At 31.8% G+C, this 13,568-nt stretch overlaps 1 protein-coding gene across 6 annotated transcripts in view; it reads right to left on the bottom strand.

Moving 5' to 3' along the window:
- LOC148629831 (focal adhesion kinase 1-like) overlaps positions 1–13,567 on the bottom strand; it is a 50,498-nt gene extending 36,931 nt beyond the window's left edge. For 3 of the 6 annotated variants that reach the window (XM_088558104.1, XM_088558110.1, XM_088558116.1), the window contains exon 1: positions 1,245–1,771. In XM_088558104.1, the coding sequence (XP_088414230.1) occupies positions 1,245–1,472 (228 nt within the window). In that variant the 5' untranslated portion in view covers positions 1,473–1,771. Of the gene's footprint in view, positions 1–1,244; positions 1,773–2,478; positions 2,581–13,490 lie in introns of those variants that run through there. The other 3 variants (XM_088558139.1, XM_088558146.1, XM_088558096.1) reach the window with 3 other exon arrangements.
- Position 13,568: the final 1 nt, after the last annotated feature.

Raw genomic sequence — 13,568 nt, 5'->3', positions numbered from 1 at the left:
TCATAAATTCATTTCACTTCTCTAAGCAACTTTTTTGCTGTCATAAGTCAATTTTTGTGAACATTTTACTGTAATTTGTATTTTAACCTCTTTTTTATAATTTAATAACTGTTAATATAGAAACAAACAAATTTTTCAAAAATCTTTAAAAAAAATTATATTTTCTTAAAAAAAAAAACCTTTAGGTTATCACTTACAAGAAATGGAGAACAGATTGTGACCATAAAACAGCTGATCTATAAACATAGATGACACATTATGGTCATAAGCCATAAATAGGCAATGACAATATGACCCAGTTCTTCTGACATTAGCAAAGACTTGTAAAGACCAAGAAAAAATAGTCCAGCAGCAACAGATACCCAATTAAAATGTCATACTGTTTCCAGCATTTTGGTCAATGACCTCTTATCATTTATAGAATTCTTGAAAATCTAAACTGAACCATGATGATTCCTTTTTCTGACAGATTCAATACCCTAGCATTGCTAGTAAATTTCAGCTTAGACCATACTTTATAATTTCTTCCAATCCCTATAAGTGCAGACAATTGCATTGAATTATCACATAATAGTTGATTATAGAATAATTATTAGTCATTTACTTTAACAGAGGCTGAAGTCATTGACTTTCTAAGACTATTTTTATTTTCATCCTAACAAAATAAGCACAACTTCCTTACAAAAAATTTTCAAATCAGATTAAATCAAATTTGCAGAATAGTAGACTAGTACCAGAATATCCATTTTGACTGACTATTTGTTTAATTACATTTGCTTTACTTTTTCAAATGTAGGTATTTCAAACCTTCCTGAAAAGCCATTATCTTGTAACACATTGTAATGAGTGTGAAACTTTTGTTTAGTTAATACTAGCAGGTGAAGATTTGCCAAATTACTTTTTTAATCACAGAAAAAAAATATTTTAAAATTTACCAGTATACATGAAAACAATAGTACTGTTTAAACTCCTTCTATTTCCCATTCAAAAGGTTACAATAATATATGAACATTGAAAAACTGCCTTAAAACATGCATAACTGACAAAACAAATTAACTTTAGGAATATTTTAATACTTATATAAATATAAGTTTCAAAAAAATTCATAAAGTTAATTTGTTTTGTCAGTTACGCAAATTATGCAATATGCAACAATAAAAATAAATGTCAATTAAAAATGAAAAATTCTTTTGTATTTTTCTTTTGTCTTTGGAAATAACTAAAGAAGCAAAAGCTGTCCTTACCTCAGAAAGTCGCTTTGAAATCCCTTTTGCATGAGACAATTTCATATTTTTAGTAAAACGACCACCACAACAACAAGAATCCCACCATTTATGGTCCTCAGACTCTTGATCTAATTCTTTGGACCTTATAGCACAGACATCAGACAAAGTGCTCTCATGGGTCAGATACACTAGATGAGGTAGTCCTACGCCCAGCAGGGGACATGGTGTATCTCTAATGTTTGTCATGTAGAAGTGTTAGTACAGATCATATCTAACTGTCCTTTGGTTATGTCTTAGACAACTAATCACAGAAAAACCACTTAAATAAATCAACAACATAATTATCAGTCCAAATTACTGGCTTTCTTCTCTACATTTGATAAAATCTAACAAGCCTTGGGCTAGTGGTCCAAGGTGAAAAAAATCACTCTCTTCATAAGATCAATTAACATTGATAAAACCCTAATTAAGACATATTAGGCTACAATCATATAAAATGTTGTTATCCGTAGAGCTAGCCACACATGGTTCTGATCAATATGACTCTACACATGTTCTTCACCACTGAATAAATTATAAAGGAAAAATCATAACAAAGGACCCATGCTATTGATTTGTTTTCGTTTACCTGTAATTATAGTGCAAAAAAAAAAACAGGTGTCACATAGACAATTAAATCTACAAGGCACTTCATTCATGAAATTTGTACTTATATAAAAAGATGTAAAATTCAATACAGTTTATTTATTAAGAAATATTCCTTACTTTAATACTTTTGTGTTTGTTTAACAATATAAATAAAGGAATTAAATTTTTATGACAGTTCTGAATAGGGTCTGGTTATTTTAAACTGTAATTCATAGTTCTGAAGGCGACAAATTATCTTTCATTTATTTCTCTTTGAGAGTATTCATGCATTATTTCAAAACCAATAATAAAACATGCCTTTTTGAGTTAATGCAAAGATCAAACATTCTGAATGTCACTGTCGTGTGGAACTAAAAGGTCAATTGTTATGACGGGAAGACATTCAAGGAGTTTATCCCGAGACAACTGCCATCGACAATAAATACACAACAAATGTTACAGTTGAATGAAATATCTGCTCAAAGAATATAGAGAATAAAATATGATAAATGATATGACAATTTAATATCGTGATATAATCCTCCTTACCAGTGTACACCTTGGGTGTCTAAAGATTGAAATCTTTCTGTGTATGGAGATAATACTAAGTATTTAAGCTGCCTACCTAGAGAGGGACTAAATGTTCCTTCATCATTTTTCCAACTATCAGAAATTCTCTTGAACTGGAAAATTACTTTAATAATGTAAAATTACCTACACTCCTTATTTAAACCAATTTTTTATTTTTGTAGAGCATGACACAAACATACAAATGAAGTATTTTTTATTAAATATGGAAATATATATGTACAAGAGCCGATTCTTCCTGATCTGTCCCTGAACGTAAAGGTCATTCCTTTCTCCACATTCAGCTGAAGAACTGGGAGAGAAGACTTTACATATATCAAAGGGGAATGGTAGAGTTAACATGAATCTCAAATACATAACTGTGAATGTTAATGTTAAAAAGTTGAATGATCAACTTATCACAGCAAAGGTCACTATTGACTTTTCAAAATTTATTTCCTACAAAATATTCCTGATTTTTGGCTAAATCAACTTTTAAGCAAACCAAACTTAAAAAAAAAAAACACTAGACATAATGTCAGAAAAATCTTATTTAGACCTCAAGTCATCATAGTCAGATATTACACTCTTACATATTATATATGTAGCATACCGAATAAATAAATACATGTACAGCTATATATCTTCAACAAATCTTATAAATTTGCATGTACATTTAATTACATCAATCATCTTACTTTTTTTTCAAAACAAAATGACTTAAGTTTAATTTTTGAAAGCTAAAAGTACATTGTAAGAGACACCTAGTAATATGACCTTTTATGTTCTTTTTTGTTTGTTAAATCAGTTGCTTTCACAGTTTTATTAATTTCCGCTTCTCACATAATTCTTTTTAATATACAAATGTATTTACATGTATGACAGCTGCATTTTTGGAATAAATTAATTTTAACTGTCCAATACCAAATAAGTAATTAGGAAAACTAAAATTAGCCAAATAGATGTTACTGTTCATCTGGTGTCTGACACTTTATGGTGTTGTTTCATGTCATTCCCAGTTCACTCATGGAAAACATCTAAAGAATCTAAGGGTCATATATTAGAACAAGACCCAGACCTAATAATAGTCTTATTGGTCTCTTCTTATACTCAGTATGGCCTGTGAAAAGTTAACCAACTAATTGAAAAAGTGTCTGAAATCCTGACAAATTCCAAATATACATCAGCTATATCTAAAATTGCCGAGTAATGGTATGTATGATCAAGACTAGTTAGTTGATTATACTGGTCTGTGTACAAGAATTTTTCTTCTTTTTCTTTTAAATTTCCTTGGGACACTTTTTTTGTGAGAATTAACTTCCCATTACAGAAATTTACAAGCACAACAAGTTGTTCCATGGGCTAAAATTCTCTGGCCAAGACAGACAGGAAATGAGCATATTTGAGCTCCACTGGTATACATACATGCACATTTGAAAATAAATGATTGCGCTTCAAATAAAAGAAACCATGCAAAGATATTTTATCTAAATTACTTCAAATAAAAGATACAAATTAAAACATCTACACCCTTTATATAATCATCCACTTGTAAATACATTCTATTTCAGTTAAAACTAATTTAAACCAAGGACAGAAATACTGCTTTAAAATAGCATTTAAATTTTGTTAAAATTGCTTAAGTTAGAATCATATTCATTAGTTGGAAGAGCATTCATTTAAACACATTTCTATTCTACTAAACATGATTGGCTTAAAAACCTGAGTTCTCCCCATAAATTTGAAATAGCACAAGGCTTACTGGCATAGAACAACTCGTATATGTATGGCTTTAGTACTGTAGCACAGTGCTAACCCAAGTTTATACACAGAACCAAGGATGAAAAGCCCTGCAAAAACAACACTCATGGACTGTGAATAACTGAATAACAATAACTCAATCTCACAATATGAATTCCACAACTATCAAAGCGAAAACAGTCTCAGACATCAGAAGAGTGGTACAACCTTTGCACAAGGCATCATTTTATCAATTATTGCCCAAAGTCAAATATCATAAAAGTAACAATAACAAATATTATCTTAAAAAAAAGAAAGCCGACACATATTATCGCTTTGATAATACACAAATTTGATTAAGATTTTATTTGATGAAATGTATGATCATTGTACTATATTTTGTATTTCAATTATTTTATTAATCCAACAAGTAAACTACTTTCAATTATTCAATTTATAAAATATTATTGAAAAGTGATCGAAAATATTCCGGACACCAATGCCCCCAATGGAGCCTTTAATTTCACGGGTGCTATCACTGTTGTCCAATTAAATGCTAAATTGTAAGCTACATCTGTTAGGTTGCCATGGTTAAGCATCATGGATGTCATGTGATGTCAAAGGGAACTCAATACTAACTGTGTTGGAACAACAAGAGCAAAAACTAATTAAAATATCTAGAGTGTACAACAATTACATAAGAAAAACTGTGATGAAACAACCCATACAAATACACACAATATATATTATAGAGGGATATATACATGTAATAGTACATGACATGTACATGTATGAACAATGTACTGCAAAGCTCAATTCAGCTTTTTAAACAAATGTTACATTTCCATAACATATGCATCATATGTCTGTATGATTATCATGTAGCCTCAGGGTATATTAAATATTCTGTACCATTATTATTCAATGGAGATTTCAATGTTGGCTTCATACTGATTTTTTAGGGTTTTTTTGTAGGGCTGCTTAACATTTTAATTATTAGCACACTGCACACTTTTCAATTTGTTATTCCGATGCAGTCGGTATAGTTTCTCTTTTTACCCTTTGACCTTAAAGATGCTGTTCCATGGAAACGCAAGTCACCTGATCACAATTCTGTTTCCGATTGACCAAATACCGACAACTTAGTGGCATTCAAAAAAACTGTATCGAAAATTGAAATTACATGCCATGTGTTATTTCCTGAATGAAATGAAGAACTGCGTCGGCTATCTTTTTAACAGATAGTACTTGTTTTATACAATTAAGGCTGCTCAGTGCACGCAATATTATATTTTATAGAACACTGAAAAAATATATTAACCGAGGCCCACAGCCAAGGTCGATATCTTTTTTGAGTGTTCCATAAAACATAATACTGCATACACTGGGCTGTCATAATTGTATTATTACGTTTATCTGTTGAAATTTAAAGAATATCCCACTCACAGTACTTAGTGGGTTACTCTTCATCTTGAATTATAAAGCAAATATTAAGGTAAACATTTCATGTGGTCTAGTCAAGTATAACCATCTTTTTTTTTGTTTTGGATATCTTTTTAAAAAAGTGAAAAAAATATAGGCAAATACAATTGTACCTATTAAATATTTGACCACTAAATATGGCCCAATTTTGATAATTTTGCCACAGGAAAAAAAATGTATATTTAGTAGTGAATATACAACAGCCAACTTCAGGCATGCAAAATCATGAAATATGGGTGTGTCAGAAATACTTTCTTTAAATGGAAACTATAAAATATGAAATGTAATAGTACTGATAACATACAGAATAACACTAGTTTTGAAGACCTTGACAGAAGTATCACCAGTATCAGGACCATAGTGATAGTAATACTTAAAAATACATCAGTCTAGACCATAAAAACTGATATTATTTTAATCATACATGTATATGGCAATCATTTGCAATAATTTATTTTCCTGTTTCCCCTACAAATCACATCACTGAAACTTAATATACATGTATGTAAGCTTATTTGGCAATAACTTCATGAATATAATGGCCTTGTACATGGAGTTATTGCCAAATAAGTTTGTATACATTTACTTTAGTTCTTTATACAACAAACTGAAATAGAACAATTCTGTGTTTTAAGTTTAAATAGCTGTCTATTATGATGGTGGATGGCAAGTCATCACTATTGACAACTATTAAAAATTAAAAGACAGTGTCCAAAAGATCACTTAGGTGTTCTGTAGTAGTTAAGTAGGACACATTGGTATAATGTAGGGCAGATTTCTACCTAGAAAGCTATTTAAATTACACACTAGCCTACCTATATTTGTATTGAAATTGGAACTGGTCTATTTTAACTAGCTGTAATACTTATTGAACCAGACTGTTTGTTCCAAAAGCAAAACTGTTAAATGCATCAAAATAAAAGAAAAACAACCTTGTGTGAATTTGCTGCAAATGTTACACAAAATGGACAGTGCTTAATCAATAAAATCAGTCAAAAAGACAAGTGTCATTTCCCATTTTCCCAAAATTCTGAATTCACAATCCTATGTCAACCGAGCAATTTCAATGAAACGAACAGTTTTTATATATATTTCAGTACATTTTGTACCTTTTGACAGTGAAAGGAATAAATGAATTACATGTACATGTATCTCAAAGACTAGCACATAAGTGAGATTACCAATAAACAATAACTGACTACAGTCCATAGATAATCTCTGTTATTTTAGTCACACAATGATACATCTAAGATAGTAAGAAACACACTAAGCTGTACATGTACTTCTGATAATAATCTTGCTTTTTCTTTTTGGCAAAGACCCTGGATCATTTTCGCCATTCAAATATTACTAACTTGTGTCATTTAGTTATTTGTGCCTTAACCATTTTAACTTACACTTACATGAAAAAATACAAAATTTTACAGACTTCTGATGAAATTTATCATGAGTCAGTGTATCAGGGCCTAATCCAGACATTGTTGACAAGGGGCTTCAGTAAATTCTGTATGAAGAATTAAAATATTGCCATATTTGTCTATGTAAAATATTCCAAAAACTATTCCCTGTCAAAAACAAACAAGAGAAAACAATCATGAAGAGTTTGCTCATTTTTCCCTCTAGAAAAAGTCCTGGTGTATTCCAATCTTTAGCCAGTGTAAATTTTGGTAGTGCCACATACTAATGCACATGTAAGCTTGTGTACAACTTTCATTAAGAACAATAAACATATTGTCAGTGGTTGTTTACTTGAACCTACCAACTCCCTTGCACATACACTTCTCTTTATTTCATTTTGGTTAAGCAAATAGGGTCATAGGATCTTTACATAAAAACTAACACACTAAGCAGTTCTTGGCATGACATGGGTTGTGTCCTTATTGTATGACTAATGATGTACCATAGTTCTCAATCCAACATGGAAGAATTGGAAATGATATTGCATTGATGAGGACATAACATTTGTAGGTTTAAACTTGTCTAGAGCTAGCATGTCAGTAGACTGCTAGTAGTCATTTGTTTGGGCATTTGTGTAACTTATAACCAGTTTCTTTATTTGTTTTAACAAGGGACTCAGAATATCTGAACTGATTTGTTTAACCAATGTGTTTAATTGTGTAAAATTTTTTTCACAGTGGCCAGATTTAAAAACAAGAGGCTCCCAGGAGCCTGAATCCCTCACCTGGTTGAATCTTGGCTTTCAAAAGGCAATAAATTTAACAAGTTGTCGTCCAACAATTTTGACTCAAGAAAACTTTGGTAGGACTTATCATAAGGATCATTTCAGCAACTGACAGCTTCTTTCTATTTATTATAGTTTTCAAGATATTAGCTGAAAACTAAAAAGAAAAACCCATGTCACGTTTCCCCTTTCAAGAGCAATAACTCTTACAAGGAATCGTCTGACAACTTTTTTCCATGAAGACTTTTGTAGTCCTAATAATATGGATCATTTCAGCTATTGAAAGAATTTTCCTAACCCTAACAGTTTTGGGGATATTATATGCAAAAAACTACTGTCTGACCCTATGTTTTATTTTTAGTAACAGCGGCCACATTTTTTGACAGATCAAAAATCCCTAAATCAGTTCTATGCATAATACCCCAAGGAACATTCATACCAAGTTTGGTTCCAATTGGTTAAGTAGTGTCAGAGAAGAAGATTTTTGAAAGAAATGACAAAAAAAAGCAAAAAATGTTGAAAAAGGGCAATAACTCCAACATGGCGTAATGGATTATAATGAAAATTTGACCACAGATAGATCTCATCATGCTGAACACTTTTAGCTGATGTCAGAATTTAGCTAAACCTAACGTTTTTTGGAGATATATGTGAAAAACTACTGTCTGACCCCTATGTTCTATTTTTAGTAAAGGCAGCCATGTTTTCCAACAGATCAAAAATCCCTATATCAGTTCTATGCAGGATACCCTAAGGAACATTCATATCAAGTCTGGTTCCAATTGGTCAACTAGTGTCAGAGGAAAAAAGTTTTGAAAAATTGTAAATGACGACGATGCTGGATGACAGACGACAACGGACGACGAGGACAGATGCAAAGTGATGGCAATAGCTCACATTGCCTTTGGTTAGGTGAGCTAAAAATGCATGTTTTGTCAGAACAGTAAAAATAACCCAGCGCCAAAATATCCCAACTTACAGTAGTACATATATGTAGGTCTATCTCCAAAATTTGAATAAGTCCTTATTTTTCAAATACATGTACAAATATTTTCAAATATACAAAGGAATCATTGCAGACCAGCAGGTCACCATGTTTATATATGTACCTTATGTAATTGCCAAAAACAGTTGCAGACAGGGACATAATTTTTGTTTCCTGACTCTGCCAATGGAACAAGAGGCTCCCAGGAGCCTGAATTGGTCATCTGGTTAAAGTTCTACTTTAAAGGGCAATAAATTCAACAAGGAAAGGTCCAACAATTTTGACTCAAAAAGAGATTCGTAGGACTTACATGTATCAGAAGGATCATTTCATCAATTAAAAGTTTCTATCTATTATACTTTTCAAGATATTGGCTGAAAACTAAAAAAAAACATTATTTTTCATCTTTCAAGGACAATAACTCTTAAAAGGAGCAGGGTTCTCACTAGGAATTTTACAATTTTACATGGTGAGTCCTGGGACTCATCACTTTTAGAAAAGGTGAATCCCAAATGAACTTGGTAGGTCCCACCCTTTTCCTTATTTAAAAGCAGTTAGAGCGCTACATTCATTACTTCAGTGCATACATAGTACTACATACATGTATGAACAATCATACAAAACCATATCTCACAGTGAGATTATGCATGTCATCCATATTAACTTGTGAAGAGTAAACTCAGCATCTTTTTTCTTTTTTATTTGAAAACAAACTTATTTTGTTTGTTGGCTTCATGACATAACTCAATACATAGTGTGTATTTACATGTAAGTACATTTATAACACTAACATACCTGCTAACTTTTGAAAATCCCCATGGAGGTTTTTATGCAGGACAATGTATGAACCAATATTTTCGGGACATATCTTGCAAATTGCATGGGTTTTACTGTATGAATGTATGAATGAGATAATCACTATAGCATTATAGTGCCTTTTTCAGTTGAACAATATGTGCATGCACTGAAGTTTGTAAGCCCCTTTTTGTAATTCCTCCAAACCTAACTAAAATTCCGAAGTTTTATCAAATTAAAAAAAAAATAAATGAGAAAACTTACACATAAATTCAAATTCATTTCTACTATTTGTGGAGTCATTTCTACTCCTTTTTAGTGGAGTCTGAGTTGCTCATTTACTTTTGTTACTTTGTATGTATGACTTTAGTTACTTTATGTTCTTTGTTGTGAATGTCTGTTTTCCATGTCTGGTCTTTGTCCCTGGATTACATTCTTTTGATTACCGCTATAACCTTGGTTCCCTTGATTACTCTTTGAGAATACATTGAGCAAAATTTCCTTCTTCCCATTGATGTCAGTATACGGGGGTTAGGATTCAAGTTTTGAAATTGAAGAGGTATAGTTCAGCAAGTTTATATATATCCATGAAAGCCTTGTTAGGATTATGTGACAGTGTAATGCTGTATACATTGTAGTTTCCTGAAAAAAGATAGATGGAAACTTGGGCAACTCTCACTTTTAATTAAATGCATACCATGAGGTGCAGTGTATGAGGAAATGTAACATATATTCAAGCAAGTTGATACTGAATTTCCAAAATCATCACAATTTTATAGGAATAGTATTTCTTTTAATTATTGCAAACAAAACTTATGGGAAAAATAATATACTGTTGAAGAAGTGACAGGAAATGTGAAGACTGCAGGGAAGGTAACTTATTTTGTATAAACAGTGATAATTGTATAATTTGTTTAGACATGTGGTTCTACAAATTTGAGACCTGTTAAAATGAAAGTATTTTCAAATTAATTGTGGAGTAGAAAATGATTGGATGTTCGCAAAATAGTGGTATATCCAATCAGGATTCATTTTCCAATTGTCAATGATTGTTCCTCAGAGATTATTCACTGGTCATAAAACATACCCTTACCTGTTTAGACAGCAACTAACACCTTTTGTCAGATTTATGACTCTTCTAATTAAAGAAATGAGACTGAAAGTATTTGTCACAATTTTTTATCATCTACTTCGTAATTTAACTTAGTTTGGTAAAAAAATCGTATGATGAACATCACGAGTAATTAACTATATAAACTTCCGGTTGTCCAGGTTGTCAAAAAAGAGATTTTTTTTTAATGATTTTCAGGATAGTTTTGATGATTTTTAAATAAATTACTGATGTTAGGATGCAGCTGATATTGTAAAGATGCATCCTGTGGACGCACAATGTTTTAACTAGGCGCGTCCAGCAAGTTTTTATTGCGTCCAGGACGTGTGTACACACCTTGACGAGAACCCTGCAAACAGTCCTCTACAACTTTGATCCCTGAGGACTTTTGAAAGCCTTACAATAAGGATCATTTCAGCAATTGAAAGAATTTGGCTAAACCTAATGGTTTAGGAGATACATTGTATATACTGTTTGACCCCCTTTGTTCTATTTTTAGTAATTGCAGCCATGTTCTTAAATGGATAAAAAATCCCCATATCAGTTCTATGCAGGATATCCCAAGGAACATTCATACAAGTTTGGATCCAATCAGTCAAGTAGTTTCAGAAGAGAAGATTTTTTAAAAGAAATAACATTAAAAATAGCAAAAAAACATGGAGAAAGGGCAATAACCCCAATATAGTTAAGGTCTCACTAACCACTTCCGGGTCAAATGGCCACCCCCCTATGTAGTACCAAAAACACACTGAACCTAGACATATGCATTGTAAGTGCATTATTTGTGTGTATTATGATTAAAAGTAGTCAAAATAAAGCTGAGAATGTGTACTTTAAAATCATATATGGAATTAACTACAAAAGTGTATGAATATTGTTTACATGTGTGAGTAATTTGCCTCCATGCTGTCAGTTAGCAGAACAGGTAAAAATGTGGATTTTCAGTATTATTTATTCAAGTAAATTTTGTGAAGAATTTCTACTATGATCGTACCATTAGCATAATGATTTTGGAAGCCTTATTTTCCAAGCTTCGCAATGGTATGCAGCTTTAAGATGTCATTTGTCCTGGGAATTCACAGTGAGACTTTGAAAATTACTTTTTTAACATGTAAAGTAATGGAAACGTTAGAAGTGGTTAGTGAGACCATAAATTAAATTATGGCATATTTCAGAGAAATGCATAATTTGAGGAAAATTGCTTTTCCTGGTCATTATTTCCATTTTCCCATAAAATCAGTATAGTGATATTGGTAATCTGGCTATATTTTAAGAGGTGCATTGTGCAAGGTATTTTAAAAAACAACATAGCAACAAGATTTTTATCAGTAACAGTGACTCATAACTTGACGTCATCCATGAAATACACAACGTCACTGCTTGGGATATTCAAAGTACTCAAATAGTCACACAGCACAGACTAAGAATCACACAGTAATGAAATAGGTATGATATAAATTGTTGAAATCTGTTCTTTTTTCATAATGATAAATGATGTTTACTATTACAACTTCTTGAATTATCATAGGTATCAATTTGGTGTGACAAGTTAGTTAAAATTGTAATTTTTTAGTAATTTAGGGAAAATATCACTGAGGGGCATGATATAAAAATGACCATTTCTTTGTAGTCCTATGTCTGATTTTGATAGTTTTGGTCTTATTAGACTCACAATACCACAAGCTTTCATAAAATGTAAAAAAAGAAAAACATAAAAACTCATAAAATGTTTTTAAGGTCTCACTAACCACTTCCGGGTCAAATGGCCACCCCCCTATGTAGTACCAAAAACACACTGAACCTAGACATATGCATTGTAAGTGCATTATTTGTGTGTATTATGATTAAAAGTAGTCAAAATAAAGCTGAGAATGTGTACTTTAAAATCATATATGTAATTAACTACAAAAGTGTATGAATATTGTTTACATGTGTGAGTAGTTTGCCTCCATGCTGTCAGTTAGCAGAACAGGTAAAAATGTGGATTTTCAGTATTATTTATTCAAGTAAATTTTGTGAAGAATTTCTACTATGATCGTACCATTAGCATAATGATTTTGGAGGCCTTATTTTCCAAGCTTCGCAACGGTATGCAGCTTTAAGATGTCATTTGTCCTGGGAATTCACAGTGAGACTTTGAAAATTACTTTTTTAACATGTAAAGTAATGGAAACGTTAGAAGTGGTTAGTGAGACGTAAACAGATTAAAATGAAATTTTGAACACTGATAGATCTAATCATGCTGAACCCCTTCAGCACATCAGACTTTGGCTAAACCTAACGATTTTGGAGATGTATGCTAAACTACTGTCTGACCCCTATGTTCTATATTTAGTAATGGTGGCCATGTTTTTCAACAGATCAAAAATCCCCTTGTCAGTTCTTTGGCTTTGCAGGAAACCCTATGGAACATTCATATTAAGTTTGGTTCCAATTGGTCAAGTAGTCACATGCACGATTTTAACATGAAAAGTCGTTAAAAGTGGTTGAAGGACGAACTCTCTGGTACTCCTGAATTTTCAAATTTTTGTATGACACGTCGTTCTGACACCCAATATGACATATCAATACCCAAATGAAAAAGAGGAAGGTTGCCAGAGGAGATTCGGACTACGAGTCTTCACTGTCACTGACTTCAGTTCAAAAAAATGGACAAAAACTGGGTCTCCATTTCATTTCTCCGTGGACTGCAGATGAGATAAAAACAAATTAACTATAACATATCAGGGATTTATTATGGCTTACTGTGGATTATGGGTATTTACAACAAATTACCTAATTTCAGATCAAAATCAATCAGCTTCCGGAGATTCTAAATTTACTACGGTGAAGGGATGCATCTACAATTCCATA

This window comes from Perna viridis, chromosome 1 (assembly GCF_037379345.1).
Source record: "Perna viridis isolate PV_CMFRI_1.1 ecotype Kerala chromosome 1, ASM3737934v1, whole genome shotgun sequence".
NCBI classification, from domain to species: Eukaryota; Metazoa; Mollusca; class Bivalvia; order Mytilida; family Mytilidae; genus Perna; species Perna viridis.
This window is presented reverse-complemented; position numbering and strand designations above follow the sequence as displayed.